This window comes from Echinops telfairi, unplaced genomic scaffold, assembly GCF_000313985.2.
Source record: "Echinops telfairi isolate 266 unplaced genomic scaffold, ASM31398v2 ScPeMD7_2291;HRSCAF=2852, whole genome shotgun sequence".
In the NCBI taxonomy this organism is placed as follows: Eukaryota; Metazoa; Chordata; class Mammalia; order Afrosoricida; family Tenrecidae; genus Echinops; species Echinops telfairi.
This window is the reverse complement of record NW_022106189.1, coordinates 9,594,399-9,614,393: the sequence shown is the minus strand read 5'-3', so window position 1 is coordinate 9,614,393 and position 19,995 is coordinate 9,594,399. Positions and strand designations below refer to the sequence as shown.

The 19,995-nt window shown below is 38.9% G+C and overlaps 1 protein-coding gene across 1 annotated transcript in view; it reads right to left on the bottom strand.

Annotated features, from left to right (window-relative positions):
* The window catches only part of LONP2 (lon peptidase 2, peroxisomal), a 175,447-nt gene that overhangs the window by 108,802 nt on the left and 46,650 nt on the right, over positions 1 to 19,995 (bottom strand). Inside the window, exon 6 of the mRNA XM_004704690.3 lies at positions 18,165 to 18,259. Within this exon, the coding sequence (XP_004704747.1) occupies positions 18,165 to 18,259 (95 nt within the window). The remainder of the gene's footprint in view (positions 1 to 18,164; positions 18,260 to 19,995) is intronic.

Below are 19,995 nucleotides of genomic sequence, written 5' to 3'. Positions count from 1 at the left end.
CCGCCCCGGGTTACCCCTTGATAAATGATAAATTACTGTTTTCATATCTTACACTTATGTTCATCCCTAGGGGGGCTGGGGAATTATGCATCAATCGTGATCAGTTCCTCCTTCCTCTGCTCCTCCCCCACCTTACCTCTACTTTCCTGGTATCACTACTCCCATATCTGTTCCCCAGAGGCTTATCTGACATGGATTCCGTGTGTCATGAGCTCTTATCTGTACCAGTGTACAAGCTCCCATCTAGCCAGAATGCAAAGGTAGGGCTGGGTGGTGAGGTCAGGAAGATTCAAAGAACCAGAGGAATATTTTTTTTCATCAGTGCCATACTATGCCCTGGTTGACTCATCCCTTCCTTGTGACCCTTCTATAAGTGGCTATCTACTGTCTACAGATAGGTTTGGGGTCTCTGTTCCAAGCCCCCTCATTCACTACAATATGTTTTCTTAATTTTTTTATTTTGGGTCTTCTCGTGCCTGTTACCTGATTCTGTCGACACCTCATGATTGTACAGGCTGGTGTGCTTCTTCCAGGTGGGCTTGTTGCTTCACTGCTAGATGGATGTCTAATTTCAAGCCTTTAAGACCCCAGACACTACATCTTTTGATTGCTGGGAACCATCAGCTTTCTAACACATTTGCTTATGCACCCACTTTGTCTTCAATGATTGTGTTGGGAGGGTGAGCATCACAGAATGCCAGGTTGTTAGAACTAAGTGATCCCGTGTTGAGGCACAGCTTGAGCAGAGGCCCAAAGTCCATCTATTTCCTAAAGGTACTGCTGTATAAATATATGCACATATGCCAATACATCTATTTTTATGAGTTAATATATTTACATGAGCGCTCACCTATGCTTATACCTGTATCCATAGCCTTGCTTCCAAGATCTTTCCTGTTTCCTCCTGCCCCACCATCATGCTGACCCTTCTTCTGCCTTGTAGTAATTCCTCTCATCTAGATGATGTTGCTCCAACGCCCCGAGGATCTCTATGTCCTCCTTGTTGCTTTTAATTCCTAGAAGTTCCCCAGTTTATGGCGTTGTTTGCTCACTGCTCCTTTCCCCTGCCTCCTCCTTGCCCCAGGTCCCTCCATAACCACGGGTCCCGTTGCTTTCCCTTGAGCTTGCTTCCCATGCTTACCTTATATCGGCCGGCAAAGCAACAACAATAGACACAAAACAAAAAGAAAACAAAAGATTGAATTAAAGAGGAAAAACAGAAATGAAAACAAAAAAACACTAGTAAAAAACCAAAAAAGCATACATAATTCCATGTCTGTCTGCTGACCTTTATGACTCTCTCCCCACCGGTCCTGGGGGGTTCTGGGAACTGCCCCTCTGAACCTGAAGTCTATTTTTGGGACTCCTCAGGGGTTTTGTGGCTTTGCTTTGCTCCTGTTCGAACCTCGTTTTTATGATGGCTGATTTGAGAGAATGGGGTGTGGCTGTGAAATTCTGTTTCCTGCTTGGGAAAAATGCTGCAGAAACGGTCATGATGTTGAACACAGCTTGCAAGGACTGTGCTATGGGACAAACTCAAGTGTACAAGTGGTTTTCTCGTTTTAGAAAACATGAAATGTCGATTTTTTTTTCTTTTTCTATTTTTAAAATTCTTTTTGGTTTTTGGAACTGAGGCCATGCATGAAATGTCAATTAATTACAAACTTCATTCTGGACGTATGTCAACTTGGAGTGCATTTGGAATTCATTCCACCATGTCAAACTATTAATCAAGCTTTATATTTAGAGGTTCTAAAAAGATAGTGTTAACAGTGTGCAACAAAAAAGGCCTCATTTGTGGCAGGCAGGGGACTGGTTTTGCCACCACGACAATGCACCTGCTCAGGCAGCCATCTCAGTGTGCCAGTTTTTAGCAAAAAACAGCATGTCTCTCTTGCCCTATGCACCTGACTCACCTGACCTTGCTCTGTGTGACTTCTTATCTGTGCGAACGTAGAGGGACATGAAAGGACAATGATTTGACATAAAAGAGGTGAAGAAAAAAACAAGGGAGGTGCTGTCAGCCATCCAAACAGATGAGTTCGATTCCAAGAATGGAATCACAGAGTTGACAAATGTGTTAAGTGTGATGGAGAGTACCTCAAAGGTGATAAGGCTGTTTTATTAAAAAAATTAAATACATAGCTGTGTTAGTCTGGGTTGACTAGAAAAACAAATTCATAGACCCTCATAAGTGCATACGAAAGAGCTTTATATACAAGAGCAATTGAATATTGAGAAAACATTCCAGCCTAGTCCAGATCAAGTCCGTAAGTGGGATATTAGCCCGTATGTCTGATACCAATCTATAAATTCCTCTTCATACTCATGAAACACATGCAATGACGCTAAATTCAGGAAGATCACAGGCCATTGGGTGGAAAGTCTTGTGGATCCACTGGAGCAGCAAGTATCTCAGCACTGGCAGGGGTCTCCATTTGGCTCCTTCAGCTCCAGAGCTCTGGCTCCATCAGCCTTTCTCCAAGTGTCTTCTCAACAGGGATGTCTCGGAGGGAGTGAGCCTGTGTCCTGCCTCAAGCGAACTATTTATCTCCTTAATACCTCCAAATGAGGTCATCAAGTTCCGACCTGACTGACAGGCTAAATTCAACCCCTTTACTCTGTTTTGTTGTTGTGTTTTGTTCTTTTTAATCATTTTATTGGGGTCTTGTAAAACTCTTATCACAATCCATACATCCATCCATTGTGTAAAGCACATTTGTATATTTGTTGCCATCATCATTCTCAAAACATTTGCTTTCTATTTGAGCCCATGGTATCAGCCCATTTTTACCCTCCCTCCCCACTCCCCCCACCCTCATGAACTCTTGATAATTTATAAATTAATATTATTTTGTCATATCTTACACTGTCCGACGTCTCCCTTCACTGACTTTTCTGTTGTCTGTCCCCCAGAAAGGTTATAGGTAGATCCTTGTAATAGGTTTCCCCTTTCTACCCCACCTTCCCTCCACCCTCCCAGTATTGCCACTCTCACCACTGGTCCTGAAGGGATCATCTATCCTGGATTCCCTGGGTTTCTGGTTCCTATCTGTACCAGTGTACATCCGCTGATCTAGCTATCTGTACCAGTGTACAAGCTCCCATCTAGCCAGAATGCAAAGGTAGGGCTGGGTGGTGAGGTCAGGAAGATTCAAAGAACCAGAGGAATATTTTTTTTCATCAGTGCCATACTATGCCCTGGTTGACTCATCCCTTCCTTGTGACCCTTCTATAAGTGGCTATCTACTGTCTACAGATAGGTTTGGGGTCTCTGTTCCAAGCCCCCTCATTCACTACAATATGTTTTCTTAATTTTTTTATTTTGGGTCTTCTCGTGCCTGTTACCTGATTCTGTCGACACCTCATGATTGTACAGGCTGGTGTGCTTCTTCCAGGTGGGCTTGTTGCTTCACTGCTAGATGGATGTCTAACTTCAAGCCTTTAAGACCCCAGACACTACATCTTTTGATAGCTGGCCATCATCAGCTTTCTTCACCACATTTGCTTATACTCCCATTTGTCTTCACTGATTGTATTGGGAAGGTGAGCACACAATGGTATGATTATTTTGTTCTTTGATGCCTAATACCTGATCCCTTTGGCACCTTGTGATCACACAGGCTGGTGTGCTTCTTCCATGTGACAACCCCTTTACTCTTAATCCTCTCAAATTGACAACAGATTATATAACTACCACAATAACTGGGGAAAAATTTCCATTTTGGGGGGTACCCCCTCATATACACAATAGAATACTATGCATCCCTAAAAAAAGTAATGAAACCACAAAAGACCTCGTGACATGGATGGATCTGGAAACCATTATGTGGAGTGAAGGACAAATCTTTTATGAGTCTCTTACTATAAGGATAAAAACCAAACGAAGACAGGCTCTGGTTCCTAGGCCATGTATTTTCTGATCTGATACTTCAAGCAAGAGGTACTGTGTCTACATAGTTTCTATACACTATATAACTAAGAAAAAGAGAAAAAACACCCCAAACCCTCATTGTCATCAAGTAATTTCACCTCCTAGTGATCCGATAGGACAGAATGGTAGAACTACCCCTGTGGGCTTCTGAGACTGTAACTCTTTTTTTTTTTTTCTTTTTTGTTTTTGTGAGACAGTGAGTGAGTGAGTCAGTGAGTGAGTGAGGCAGTGAGAGAGTGAGACAGTGAGAGTGAGGCAGTGAGTGAGTGAGTGAGTGAGGCAGTGAGAGAGTGAGACAGTGAGAGAGGGAGGCAGTGAGTGAGTGAGACAGTGAGTGAGTGAGGTAGTGAGAGAGTGAGAGAGTGGGGCAGTGAGTGAGTGAGACAGTGAGTGAGTGAGGCAGTGAGTGAGTGAGGCAGTGAGAGAGTGAGGCAGTGAGAGAGTGAGGCAGTGAGAGAGTGAGACAGTCGACTGTAACTCTTTATGGAAGTAAAAAACCTCATCTTTCTCCCCCAGAGAGGCTTGTAGTTTTGAGCTGCTGATCTTATGGTTAGCAGCCCAAATCATAACCTACTACACGACCACATATTACTCCCTTATGAGAACATCTTATAAACCACCTAGAGAGGTAGCCTCACTCCAAATGGAGTCACTGTCCCATATTGTGGGTAGGAGAACATTAATTAATTCTTGCCATGTAATAGTGTTCTGCAGACAACTCAAATCAACAAACAATCCTATAAGAGCAATTAGTGAACTTTACTGCAAAATTTGATCAAGAGAGGGGACATGTCTGTATTGAAGAAGGCAATTACACTTCTGATGGTAGACAAGCCAGGTGGGGCACCCTGTCATAAAGAAAAACATTTAACATTACTTGTAGAGACCCCCAAGGGGAAGATGCTCCCAGTATTGTTCCTAACTGTGTACTTTCTAACCAGTCTGAGGTGACCCAGGCCACGTACTACTAACAATTGGCACATGAGATTCTGTCCTTTCAAGGTACATACCCTTCACAGACCACATCAGAAGAACCCAAACTGGAAACCCCACTAAGTGAACTGGACTTTACCTTAAACTTAATTGTAGCAAAATTAAGGAACTGAAATATTTCCTGGAACTTTAAACTATAATGTTCTAACAAGCAGCAGATGAATATTATCCCAAGGTTATGGAATTGGTGGACATTGTTTGGTGAGGTAGGATCTATTGCTTTGAGGGCACCAACGAATGGCATTCTGGGACCAGCATGTATTTGCTGTTTTCATGTTCTTTCTGCCTTTTTGTGGCAAGTTAGTCTAGTATTCATGATTTTGCCTTTGTAAATCAGTGACACTAAAAGTATTACCATATCCTCAACACTCACAGCTTGTTTACCTAGTGTCCAGGCATTAATTAGTTCAAAACCTGGGTTTTGAAGATGTACAAAGTTAACAATTCAAGTATTAGAATCCAATAAAAAGTCCTACACATGTATAAAGTCCTTTGCTCAACAATGTTTTACTATTAACTAAAATAATGTTACTTATCAATAGAATTATCTTAAGTCCCACGGCAATGATTTATGAGGTACAACAAAATGACAATGATGTCTCTCAAAGTGAACCAGTGACATATAGAAAGCATGGCTACGTGAATGGATTTTGAGCTCTTACTTGATCATAGCCCTACTATAAGAACAATTAGTTCTTATGACATGGCCCTGCCTGATACGTGCCCTCATGAGACCACTGACGTTATGAGTATAGTGTAGTGAAGTGCACAGCATAATGTAGTGAAGAAATCAGATGGTGCTTGGCTATTACGAAAAATAATGTCTAGGGTCTTAAAGACTTGTCTTCCCCCTTCCCCCCAAACAAACAAACAGCCATCTAAGTGAGTAGTCAGCCAGGTCCACCAATCTGCATGACTCAAGAAGGACAAATAATAAAATCCAAATCCGGAGAAGGGAAAGGTACCAGTGGCTAAATTCTAAATACCCACTTGGGGAAATGCTATGGATGATAGTAGAAGCCCAAGATCCATTTGCTGGGTCTTTCCATGGATTGAGTCCCTGGTGAATCCCCACTTTCCATAGACAAGGTATGTGTACAGCCCTATTATCAGATGGAAAAAAGTACTGTAAAGTGGATTTTAGTAGCTGTACAAAGGCTGGAATGTAATACCTTGTTATTAGACCACACTTTGGACCCATTTTGAAGTTATTTGAAGTGTTTGATATCATCTGTTTTCTCCTAGATTGAGATCTTTCTCTCTGTTTTGTATGGTCATTGTTCCTGGGTCTTTTTTTTCTTGCTTTTATGTTTTTTTGTATAGAGAAGTCAGTTTGGGTGGCTTATAAAGACAGCTGAATTAAAGAGCGCACAGGGCTACGGACAGGGACGGTGGAGGGAATGGGAGTGAAGCAATGAGTACAAGAAAGATGGAATGGTTCCCAAGTTCACTGTGGGGATGATTGCACCACCTTTCTTGACATGATTAAACTTCTGAATTGTATAATATGCAAATAATAGCTCAATAAAGCTATGTAAGCTTTTAAAAATCCTCATCAATGCCAGGTCATCAAAGCCAAAATGAATTTAGCAACAGTCACACGATCATACTGACAGTGAAAGATGATGATATGAGAGAATGCCAGCCAAGAAATGGACAGACAAGTCTATCTTTTAAGTCAGTTACTTGGAACTTGTTATGCATTTTCCTAAAGGAAAAATGGCTTTAAATATTGGCTTGGTTCCCAGCCTAATTTACAAAAACCTAGGTAAACATTTATGTATACACAAACATAATTAACCTATAATACTATTGATAGTCACCAGACCTCTGTATGAGAAATGTGGACAGAAGAAATTTTTTTCCTCCTTTCCAGCCTTCAGAACTCAAACAATGAATATGTAAATAATTGAAAAATTTAGCAATAGTTTTACACGCTAACCCTAATGCTAAACCTACCACAGTAAAAAAAAAATCACTAATATTTTGTGTAACACTAAATATTAAAATGCTAGTAAATAAAATTTATTAAAAGAGTAATTTGCTAAATATCAGTGAAGTTAAATTTAGTTATGCAAAGATAATTCAATATTTGGCTGTCAACATATTTATTATCCACCCCTTGTCTGTCAGTTTGTCATACTGTGGAGGCTTGTATTGCTGTGATGCTGGAAACTATGTGACTGGTATTTCAAATGAAATAAAACCCTATGGATCGCTTCAAAACCCTGCCAGACACTGAAGGCTTCATGAGTGGAAGCAGACCTTTACTGGAGATAGTGCCAGATGATGAGCCTCTCACGCCTGAGAGCACTCAAGTTGAGATTGAGGAGGAGCTGATTTCTCACAGTGGATTCCACCATGGTAAAAGGAGTTGGATAAAGGCTGTGGGAGCAGAGCCTTCAGGATCGTATTTGCTGAACGGGGCAGACTCAAGGTAAGGAGAAACAGCTACAAAAATCTGCAAATGATTGGTACTTAGAATGTGTGAAGTATGACTCTAGCAACATTGGAAGACAAAATTATGAATAAAGATCAATATCCTAGGCATTAGTAAGTTGAAATATACTAGTATTGGCCATTTTGAATCAGAAAATGATGATTTACTATGCCGGGAAGAACACAATCAAGAAGAATGGAAAGGACACTGCAAAATCAATCATGATGTGCAACGCTGTCTGTGATAGGATTATATATATCCACCTTGAAGGAAATCCAATGAATACAATTAGTATTCAAATTTATGCACCAATCACAAAAGCTAGTGAAGAAATACATGAATTATACCAATGACTTCAAATTGATCAAATATGCAATCAAGATGCATTGATAATTATTGGCGATTTGAATGCAAAAGTGGAAAACAAAGAAAGAAAAGTAGTTGGGAAATATGGACTTGATGAGAGAAACAAGCTGGAGAACGAATGATGGAATTTTCTATGACCAATGATTTGCTCATGGGAAATTCCTTTTTTTCCAACAATACACATGAACTTATCCAGTTGGAACACACAAAAATCAAATTGACTGCATCTGTGGGAAAAGAGTCTGGATAAGCTCAATAGCAGCAGCTAGTCCCAGGCCACAGGCTGACTGTAGTACAGATATTAATTGCTCATCTGCAAGTTCAAGATAAAGCTAAAGAACATTATCGGTGCCACCTCGATTTCAAGCACATCTCCAGAGCAGATTTGACACACTGGACACTAACAACAGCAGACCTGATGAGCTGTGCGAGGGCATCAAGAGCATCATTCAAGAAGAAAGAAAAGGTCAAAGTGGATGTCAGAAGAGACTTTGAAATTTTCTCTTAATTGTAGGGTAGCTAAAACAAATGGATGAAAGGATGACATTAAAAAGCTGCACAGAAAATTTCAAAGGGCAGTTCAAGAAGACAAAGCCAAATATACTGAAAGACTTAGAATCAGAAAAGCAAAAGGGAAGAACACACTCAGCATTTCTTAAACTGAAAGAACTCCAGAAACAAGTCAAGCCTTGAGTTGCAGGGTTGAGATTCTATTGAATGATGCAGGACGCCTCAAAAGAAAATAAAAAGAATACCCAGTCACTGTACCAAAAACAAAACAAACTAGTCAACATGCCACCACTTCAGGAAGCAGCATATGAGCAGGAAATAATTGTGCTGAAGAAAGGAGTTCACGCTGCACTGAAACCATCAGCCAAAAACAAGACTCCAGGAACTGATGGAATACCAATTGATAAGTTTCGATAAGCTGATGAAGCATTGAATGCACGTGTCTATGCCAGGAAATATGGAAGACTTGGCCAACTGACCAGAAGAGATCCATATTTGTACCCATTCCAAAGAAAAGTGACTCAACAGAATGCTCAGGTTATAGAACAGTATCATTGATATCATACGCCAGTAAAATTTTACTGAAGATTATCCAACAACAGTTGCAGCAGTATATTGACAGGGAGTTGCCAGAGGTTCAGGCTAGATTCAAGAAGAGAATGTAGAATAAGGGATATCATTGCTGATATCAGAAGGATCTTTGCTCAAAGCAGAGAATACCAGAAAGATTGTGTTTCATTAACTATGCAAAACCATTAGACTGTGTGTATCAGAGTAAGCGATAGATAACCTTGAGGAGAACGGGAATTCAAGGACACTTCATTGAGCTCATGTGCATCTTGTACATGGAGAGGGGGCTGTGTGAATGGAACAAGGGAATACTGCATGGTTTAAAATCAGCAAAGATGTGTGACAAGGTTGTACCCTCTCACCTTATTTGTTCAATTTGTATGCTGAGCAAATCATCAGAGAAATGGACTTCTATTAAGAAGAATGTGGCAGGAAGAAGTATTGGAGGAAGGCTTATTAACAACCTGAGATAGACAGATGACATAATCTTGCTAGCTGAAAATCAAGTATTGCAGACTTCAGTATGGATTACAAGTCAATGTAAAGAAGACCAAAATGCTCACAACTTGACCAATAGGTAACATCATGATAAATGGAGAAAAGGTTGAAGTTGTCAAGGATTCTGCCTTGGTTGGATCCACAATCTATGCTCATGGTAACAACAGTCAAGAGATCAAAAGACAAGTTACATCAGGTAAATCTATGGCACAAGACCTCTTTAGAATACTGAAAATCAAGGATGTTACTTTGAGGACTAAGGTGAACCTAATCAAATCATGGTCTTTTCAACTGCCTCATATGCATGTGAAAGTTGGACAATCAATAAGGAAGATCGATGAAGAATCAATGCATTTGAATTGTGGTGCTGGACAAGAATATTGAAAGTACCATCGACTGCTAAAAAGACAAACTGATCGGTCTCGGAAGAAGTATGGCCAGAGTGCTCCTTAGAGGCAAGGATGGCAAGACTCTACTTTGGACATGTGGTCAGGAGAGACCAGTCACTGGAGAAAGACATCATGTTTAGTAAAGGAGAAGGGCATCAGTACAGAAGAAAGCCCTCAAGGAGATAGGCTGACACAGTGACTGTAACAATGGGCTCAGGAATGTTTCCTTCTGTTGTGCTTAAGGTCGCTATGGGTTGGAACTGACTCTATGGTACCTAACAACAACATATTACATTTCCATGTCAACGGTACTTATTATTATTCAACATCCATTCCTGATTAAGATATTAAGTAAAATAAGAATAGAACACACATAATTTAGAGAAAACTGAAAATGGGGTGAGGGAATTTCTTACAAAGGCTATGTCACGTTAAGAATTTATTTTAATTTTTAATTGTGATTTGGGTAAAAGTTTTCTGAGCAAATTGGTTTTCCATTCCACAATTCATCCACATTTTGATCCTGTAACACTGATTGCAATTACTACAATTGTAACAGTCTTCCCATTTCCTCCAGTTACCATTTTCATTCATCCTTTGATATTTCCTCTCTTGTTCCACTTTCTAAGTGTTATCACTGGGTAAATGCTACCCTTTCCTGTGGTATTAAGTTAGGGAGTACTTCTTGACCCGGTATCAGTGTTCACCTAAAAGCCTATTGTTCTTTGGCTTGTAGTTTGAGACGAATCCAAACTACAAGGTTCACAGCCCTAAAAAATCCCATCAATATTTTAAAAATACATATATTTTTAGCATTTTCTCTACATTTTTCTCCCTTTTCATCCAAGACCTTCTATTGTGATCCCATTCAGAGTAGTGGAAACAGAGTACCATTTAGTTCTTCTGATCCTAAGACCCCACACAGCTGGGGTCTGTGTGGTCCATTAGTCTTCTGGAGTAATTATGTCCATGATTCTCTGATTTTCATCACTCTACTCTGTTCCAGAGAGGAAGTGACAAACAGTTGTAACTCCAATGGTTGCTTAGAAGTTTTTGAGGATCCAGTTGCTACTCACAAAAGCAGTTGTTGAGCATTGTAAGTAAAGATAATTTTAAGTAAGCTCTTTTTAGATTTAAAGAAATGTAATTTCCAAGTTATATCATTACTTTCTAGATTTTTTGTTGGCTAGTTGTTTATAGTGATTTAAAGTTTACACTTCCTATTTTAAATAACACAACTACATGTAAAACACCTAAAAAATTTTATGAATATGTATTTCTGTACTTATAATTAAAAGACTAACTTGATGTGATCGTTAAGACCACGTGTCAACTTAGCTGGGGCTGGATTTTTGTGGTTTGGCAGTTTAGATGTAATTATCACATGATGAGCGCTGATGTAACTATTTCCTGATGAGATTTGCTTTGAGCAGCCAATCAACTGAGACTGAGTTTCCTCCGGGATGTGACCTACCTTCAACATGCTGATGCTCCAGCAAAACCTGCTTTTTTTGCTGGGTGTAGATCTTGTATTTGGCTTGCTACTTGACCTTTAATTCTTTGGATTTGGGTCAGCAGCTGGCCATATTACTTGATCTTACCTGATGACCTTTAGACTCATTCACCTCTGAACCAGAAGCCTGCCACTGATCTTAGGCTCATCATCCCTGCAAGAACATGAGTCAGAAATCTTCAGGTTGTCCTTTGACCTGGGGACTTGGAATTTGCCCATCTCTATAATTGTGTGAGCCATTTCCATGAGATAAACCTCTCTGTGCAGATACATACATAAGACTCACTGGTTTTGCATCTCTGGAGAATGAGTCTAAGACATTTAAGTTGACTTTGACTTACCCATAGGACACAGAACTGCTCCTTAAGATTTCCAGAAAACCAAACTCTCTGCCACTGAGTCAATTCTGACTTGTAGCGGATTTTCTACCTCGCAGGACAGGGGAGAATTGCCCATGGTTTCCCAAGACTTTCTCCTGCCTTAGGGTTACAAAACTAGAAATCTTATGAGCACAGAAAGCCTCACCTTTCTCCCTGGGAGTGGCTGCTGGACTTGAACCACTAACCTCTTAATTAGCAGCTGAATGCTTGATACACAGCACCAGCAGGCTTATTTAAGACAGAAAAATAAGCAAACTCATTTCTTCTAACTCTTCCCCCTCATCTTATGATTTTGATGAATATCCTCAATCTCAGGTACGCGTCTTATTTATGAGTAACATTTGTATGGTTTTATAACCATACTCACAATTGTACTGATCTGGTTCTATACAGTAATGGTTTTAGAAGCTCAACTTAATTCTTCCTATACTATGATTTATCCATCTTGATTTCCTATTAAGAAAGCTAAAGAATGATAAGTACTTTCATGACGAGTAAATGAATGCTATACATGTTTTCATTAAAAATTCTCAATATGCCGATAAATGCCTTCTTGTGGCATTTAATAGTATACAAGTCTAAAGTCAACCTGTTTTCCTGTGTTTTTCTTTCGATGGAAATATTTGAATACCTGTTTAAAATGATTAAAAATTCTTACATTCTGTATATTTCATCTCCATTGTATAGCATCTTTTTCTCTTGTTCTTCCCTTTTGAATTCTTAGGGAGTATTTCAAGTTTATTCTCTATTCTGAATACACTTCACTGCTCCTGATACACTTTAAAATTATTAAATTTTCAGTTCCATTATATTATTTTCTTAAATTATGTTGTCTGTTTGCCTGCTTATAAAAAATAATCTTATCTTTTATATCTTGTTTCACAGTTTCTATGTACATGTAATTGACACACACAAAGTAGACTGCAGACTTCTGGTAAGGTGGCAAACTAGGCATACATTTGACATAGACCATCTGCAGTAAAGATACGAGAGGCTAGTTACAGGTGATGATCCAGGGACTATGAACTTCAGAGGAAAGGATAAAGAAATGGATTTAATACTGAAGAGTAGAAGCTGGACACAAGCGGCAAGGGAGGAGACATGGTAAATTGTCAGCTAACCTGATGAGGTGCGGCCATCTACAACTTTTGCAAGCACTATTTGATCAAGACACCTGCTATACTAACGGCTGTTTACAAGACAGGTAAGATCCTTCCTTGTTCTCCGTACCCTTCTTTTTCTTGCTGTTGTTTGCCCACCTTCTCCCATTTGTTGTTCCTTTATGTTTGTTCCTAGCCCTAAAAAATAAGATTCTCCCACTAGAGAGGAAACAATAAACTTGTCCACACAGCTACACCACACCCATACTTCCTATAGCTCCCCCTACAGGGTGAGGGCCAGCACTATCCACTCCTGTATCCTCTAATGATCAATGGACAGCCGTCAATACCAATAAAATGGATAGAAAGCAGCCAATATCAGTGAAACCTGCCCTCCCCAGTGTTAGATGAACAGTGACCAGAGAACAGAACACACACTCATGTTCTTTATCACACCCAACAGGTGGTGAGTGTATAAGAACAAGACAAAATACAATCATCGATTAAATACAAATAAAACACCACCTGAAGAACAAGACGAAGTGACACAAACAAATGAGAAACAAACAAACAAACAACCAGAGCCAGAAAATCTTCTTATGAATAAATGACATTGGATATATCCTAATAGCGAATTCAAAAGAATGATATTTAGGCACTCTCAATGGTTTGAGAGAAATCTAAATAAAATCAAGGGGGGAAAAAACTTTAGAATTCCAGAAATACTACAAGAATTGACTAAATAAAATTTAAAATTCCAATCAACAGCAGTAAACAATAATCCAGGAGGTTAATACTGAAATTTCCAAAGTAGATAATACACTGAAGGAGAACAGGAGCAGAACTGCTTCAATTGAAGTAGTGAGCTTGAAGACGATCGCTCAATACTTTCTGGTAGAGAAACAATCAGAGAAAAGAAGGAAAAGGTCCTAGGAAAGCCTAAGAATTAGGTGACACAGCATCAATAGCAACTACTTACATGTGATCAGAGTTTCAGAAAGAGACAAACACAAAAAATATTATCGAAGAGTTGATGGAAGAAAACTTCACTACTATCAAGACACCAACGTAGATATAAGTATACAAAGTAAAACAGGCCTACACTTAAAACAGGCAATCAAAGAGATAAATACATAATACAGACTGCAAAATAAAGGAGGGAACACTATAGTTACAGGACTACCAAATAGAAAGGAAATCTAGTTAATTTCTAGACTGTAGGTGAAGGGGAAGGCAATATACAAGAAGGTAGACATGGGCAAAAAATGATAGAGGTAAGGGAAGACAATGGAAGAAATGTAAGAGTTAAAAGCAACTGAGATAAACACCAATAAACACATAATCCTACAATAATGGTAAAATAAAAGTAGATATACATATAGAAATCCAGGGTAAGAAGGAAGTGTGGAAGTATAACTACAAATATATTTTAGGTTTGATATGCAATTTGTACATGAGCATTTACGCTTTCTGCAAATATATCCACAAAGGTGTTTGAGCACTGTTAAGTGCTGTCAAGTTGGCCCAATTCATAGCAACTCCACGTACAACAGAACAAAACATTGTCCATTCCTGTGTCATCTTCAAAATTGTTACATTTGAGCCCACTGTTGAAGGTATTGTGTCAATCCACCTCTTTTTTAATGTCTCCCTACTAAGTATGATGCTCTTTTGATAATATGCCCAAAGTATGTGAGATCAAGACTCATCATTCTCACTTCTAAGGAGCATTCGAGCTATACTTCTTCCAAGAAAGGTTTGCTTGTTCTGGCAATCCTCAATCCTCTCAATATTTTTTGCCAACACCATAATTCAATGGCAACAATTCTTCTGAGGTCTTCCTTATTCACTGTCTAGCTAGCATGTGCACGCAAGGTGATTAAAGGTACCATGGCTTGGGTCAGGCATACCTCAGTCCTCAAAATGACATCCTTGCTCTTCAACACTTTATAGAGGTTATGTGCAGCAAATTTGCCCAATGCAATACTGTTTGGTTTTTGATTGCTGTTTCCATGAGCACTAATTGTGAACCCAAGTAAAATGAAATCCTTGACTTTAATCTTTTCTTGGTTTATCATGATGTTGTCTATTGGTCCAGTTGTACGGATTTGAGTTTTCTGTACATTAAGTTGAAAACCATATTGAAGGCTATAGTCTAGTAAGCGCTTCAAGTTCTGGTTTTCAGCAAGCCAAATTGTGTCTATCATTATTAGTAAACTTTCTAAACCTGATGCTGCATTCTTCTTCTGTAGCCCAGCTGCTCAGATTATCTGCTCAGAGGATACAACCTTGACACATACATTTTCTATTTAAAACTATTCAGTATCCACTTCTGCCTTTTAGTTTACATATAGGTTACACATGAGTGCAATTAAGTATTCTGGTATTCCCATTCTTCTCAATGTTATTAATGCCTGTTGTGATCCACACAGTTGAATGCCTTTGCATAGTCAATAAAACAAGTAAACATCTTAATGGTTCTATGGTTGTACATACAGAGGATCATGTATGAAAGTTTCTTAGATATAACCAAACACTTTAAGTGAATAGGTTGCTGGGCTCAGGCTCAGGACCGTAGTCTTGGAGGCACATGGATCAACTGGAGTAACATAGTCCACAAGGATTATGTTCAATATCTTACTTTGGTGGGTAGCAAATCTTGTAAGCAACCATATAAGATGCAACTATTGGTCTATCTCTGCCCACAGAAAGAAGAAAAGTGTTGAACCACTTATAAGAGGCATCTTATAAGACTTAAAACAGTGACAACAAAAAAGAATCTATATACAAGTTTATTAGTGCCAGCTTCGGGCCTCCTCGGGGCCCACAGCCTCTTGGCCCACATGTTCTCAGCCTCTAGGGTTTTGGGGCTTCTGGTACCTAGATCACCCTCCAAGATCCCCGCGCGCGCATGGGTGTTCTTTTCAATGTAGTTGTTTGGACCCATTTGTGAACCCCTTTGAGACTGGAAAACTTGAAGTAAAAACCCACTTGGATTACAAAACGAGCTTCGGGGTAAATTCTTTCATCATGCAAATACCAAGAACCGAGGGATTACCCACTTAAGAAACCTTACAGTGCTACTGGTTAAAAACTGGTTAAAAACTGAAAGCAGTTCAAACTCACCAGCTGCTCTGTGGAAGAAAGATGAAGTTGTCTACTCCTCTAAAGATGGAAAACTGGAGGCAATTATTTTGTCATGGAAAATATACATGAAATGAATTAAGAAATAAATTTACCTGTATAGTTTAGAGAAGCTTTATCTGCAATAGCCAAAAAAATCCTTGTAACAGATAAACAAGCAGGCATCTAGCTCAGAAGCATCAAAGCCCACATGAAAGAAGCACTCCAGCCTGTGTAACCACGAGGTGTAGAAGGGACCAGGTATCAGACATCAAAGAACAAAAAATCATATCAGTAGGTGCCTACCTTCCTGATATGATCACTGAAGACAAACGTGTACATAAGCAAATGTGGTGAAGAAAGCTGATGGTACCCGGCTATCAAAAGATAGAGCATCTGGGGTCTTAAAGGCTTGAAGATAATAAGCGGCCATCTAGCTCAGAAGCAACAAAGCTCACAGGGAAGAAGCACACCAGCCTGTGTGACCACGAGGTGTCAAAGGGATCAGGTATCAAGCATCAAGGAACAAAAAAATCCTATCATTGTAAATGAGGGTGAGTGCAGAGTGGAGACTCAAAGCCCATTGGTAGGCAACTGGACACCCCCTTACTGAAGGGTTGTGGGGAGGAGTTGAGGCAGTCAGGATGCAGGGTAGCAACGATGAAACATATAACTTTCCTCTAGTTCTTAAATGTTCAACCCCCCCGCCCCCCCCATCATGATCCAAATTCTATCTTACAAATCTGGCTAGACCAGAGGATGTACATTGGTACAGATAGCAACTGGAAACACAGGGAATTCAGGACGGATGACCCCTTCAGGACCAGCGGTGAGAGTGGCGATGCCTGGAGGGTGGAGGGAATGTGGGGTGGAAAGGGGAAACCGATGACAAGAATCTACGTATAACCTCCTCCCTGGGGGATGGACAACAGAGAAGTGGGTGAGGGGAGACATTGGACAGTAAGTATAACATATGACAAAATAATAATAATGTATGAATTATGAAGGGTTCATGAAGGAGGGGGGAGGAGTGGGGAAGGAGGGGGAAAATGAGGAGCCGATATTAAGGGCTCAAGTAGAAGGCAAATGTTTTGAGAATGATGATGGCAACAAATATACTAATGTGCTCGACACAATGGATGTATGTATGGATTGTGATAAGAATTGTATGAGCCCCCAATAAAGTGATTAAAAAAAACCCAAACCTGTTAACAACCCAAAAATCGAGCAAAAGGTAAATAAATGGTCTATTCACACAACAAAATAATACTTCACTAAAACAAAGGGGCACATTACTGATATATGTAGTAACTTGGATTAACTCAAAGCAATCATGTTGCGTGGAAGAAACTGCAGGTTTAAAAAAATATGTATTAAATGATCCCATGTATATAACATTTTACAAAATACGAACTAATAGTGTGCCTGGGAACTGGAGACCAAAGAGGAAGGTAGGGAGGAGTCACAAAGGAACATGACGAAGCTTCACGATGATGGCACATTCATTATCTTAGTCATGATATGGATGCGTCAAAAGTAATCAGTTACCCTTTACATATTTGCAATTCATTGTACACTAATAATACTGCCATAAAACTGAGAATTGCCAATATTCCTTCTACAGTTCACCAGTATAACCTGACATTACCTAACGAAAATCATGAATACTCAGGTTTTAAGACAAAGTAACATGTGAATTATCCTTTTTTAATTTATAAACATTCAAAAAGAAAGACAAAACAAATCTAGGGAATGTGGTGAATGCAAATTTACAAAGAATTTATGAAGAAAGGCTAGCCTAAATAGAAATACGTGAGACTGTTTCCCCAAACAAGGGTTTAACAGGATGAACTCTAAGAGTGCCAAAAAAACAACAAAACTTAAGGAAGGAGATTAGGCTAAATTTTACATTAAGACCTATATATACCCATTCATAAAAGTTAAATGATCCTGTGCCAAAAAATAAAAAAAAGGACAGCAATAGGTTTCTTGGTTTATTTTTAACCTTAACCTTACCCCCAGGACAGTTAAATCAACACAAATAAGCTTCATTCCGGACCCTCTCTGAGACAAAACAATTAGAATTTTCAATATCAGCACCCAGTATGTTCCACTTCTTAATGTGGAGGAAATATACTATTTTCTCCAAAATAAGGTAAAACGTGCAGCGCCCTATTGTTCTGTTTGATCCCAAGACCTACCTGATGCAAACTTAATTAATTTACAATATCAAGAACTAACATAAGAGTGAAACAATCAATGGAGAGTATCGGAAATAAGAATCTGTATGAGCTTCCTGCGTGACAATTACACTGTGGGAGAAAAAAGGTATTATTTTGTTGACTCACCAGTTGTACTTTTGTTCCAAGGAAGTTCCACCATAAGTTCCAAATAATTTCTAGTCAGAGCATATTCTGGCATGGATTGAGGCATCTTTTTGAGTCTGGGGGGGAGGGGGCGGAGGGGATGTATAGCATACATGTTCAACAACATAGACTTCCACAGTAACAGAAAACTCATGTGCATTTCCTTTTCTTGGCCAGATGTAGCATATACATTTGATTAACTAAATATGAAAATATAAACAAAAAAACTAAAAAACAATAAAAAAATTATGTTTGCTTTGTAATATATTTATTTAAAACAAACAAAATTGCAAAGTAGAGAGAAAAAACATTTTATCTTATACTATCTTTGAAATATGATACTGAGATCACAGGAATCTCAAGTCACATGTATTCACTGAATTAAGCCTCACAATAAAATGCAAGAATCAAAAAAAACCCAACGAACTAAAATAAATAAATAAAATGTAAGAACCTACCCACATATAACACGACAAAAATTAATTATGTTTTTGGACTCAAATAGGTCAATTCATAAAAGTGTGCTAACACTAGGTGACTAATACAAAATGCAATTTTTGAAACATATCAAGTGTTTAACAGAATGCTCCAGACGTGACTGATGTTCTACATTTATAACTGTTGATAGACAATTCTTCTTAACTACATTTACTAATGTCCTTAATTGTAAGCTTCAGAAATTGAAATATTTTAGTTATTAAGCATTCAATTAAGGACACTATAATTCATGATAAAGGAAATTATAGGTACAGGTTATGACTGGTACTGAATAAACACTTTTTAACTGATGTTAAAAAACACAGGTATATAAAATTATTAGATCTTCTTCCTTGGATTTAATCATCAATTAACCAAAACCCAAATGAAATCCAGTCCTAATGAGTAGAATCTGACTCGCAGTAACTCTAAAGGAAAAATGGAACTATTTCTTTTTCGTTGTTGCTTTTTAACTAAAAGATCATTTATTGGGGGCTCTTTTAACTCTTACAACAATCCATATATGAATTATATCAGGCATATTTGTACATATGTTGCCATCAATCTTTTCTAGACATTTACTTTCTTTTTTTAATTAAAAGATCATTTTATTGGGGACTCTTACAACTTTTGTTACAAATCATACATTGCTTGCATCAGGTGAATTTGTACATATGTTGTCTTCATTCTTTTCTAGACATTTACTTTCTATTGGTATCAGCGGTTTTTCCCCCTTCCCTCCCTCCCACTCTTATATCCTTGATAGATTATAAATTATTATTTTCATATCTCACACTAACTGCTGTCTCCCTTCCCCCATGTTTCCTGCTGTTCTTCCCCCTGGAGAGGGGTGTATGGTTATGTGTCCATCATTACGATCGGTTCCCCCTTTCTTCCTTCTATTCACGCTCTTCTCCCTCCCCTTCTGGTATCGCTATTCTCACTCCTGTTCTGGATTCTGTGTGTTGTGAGCTCTTTTAGCTATATCTGTGTACATGTTCAGGTCTAGTCTCAATTAAGAAGCAGCTGGGGTCATGGTAGTGTGGGGTGGGTGAGGAAACCTCAAGTGTTCATCGATGCTTTACTGCATCGTGGTTGACTCATCCCTTCCCTGTGGCCCCTCTGCGGGGGGACTGGAACTATTTCTTAGGGCTTCTGAGACCATAATTCTTTATGGGAGCAATTAGCCACATCTATCTCTCATGAAACAATTGGGGGGTTTGAACTGTCAACTTTTCAGATAGCAGTTCAGCACTTGACCCACTACACTATTAGGAATTCTTTAATTATCAGTGGATGAAAATTTAAATTACCTAGAACAGGGGTGCTTAATACG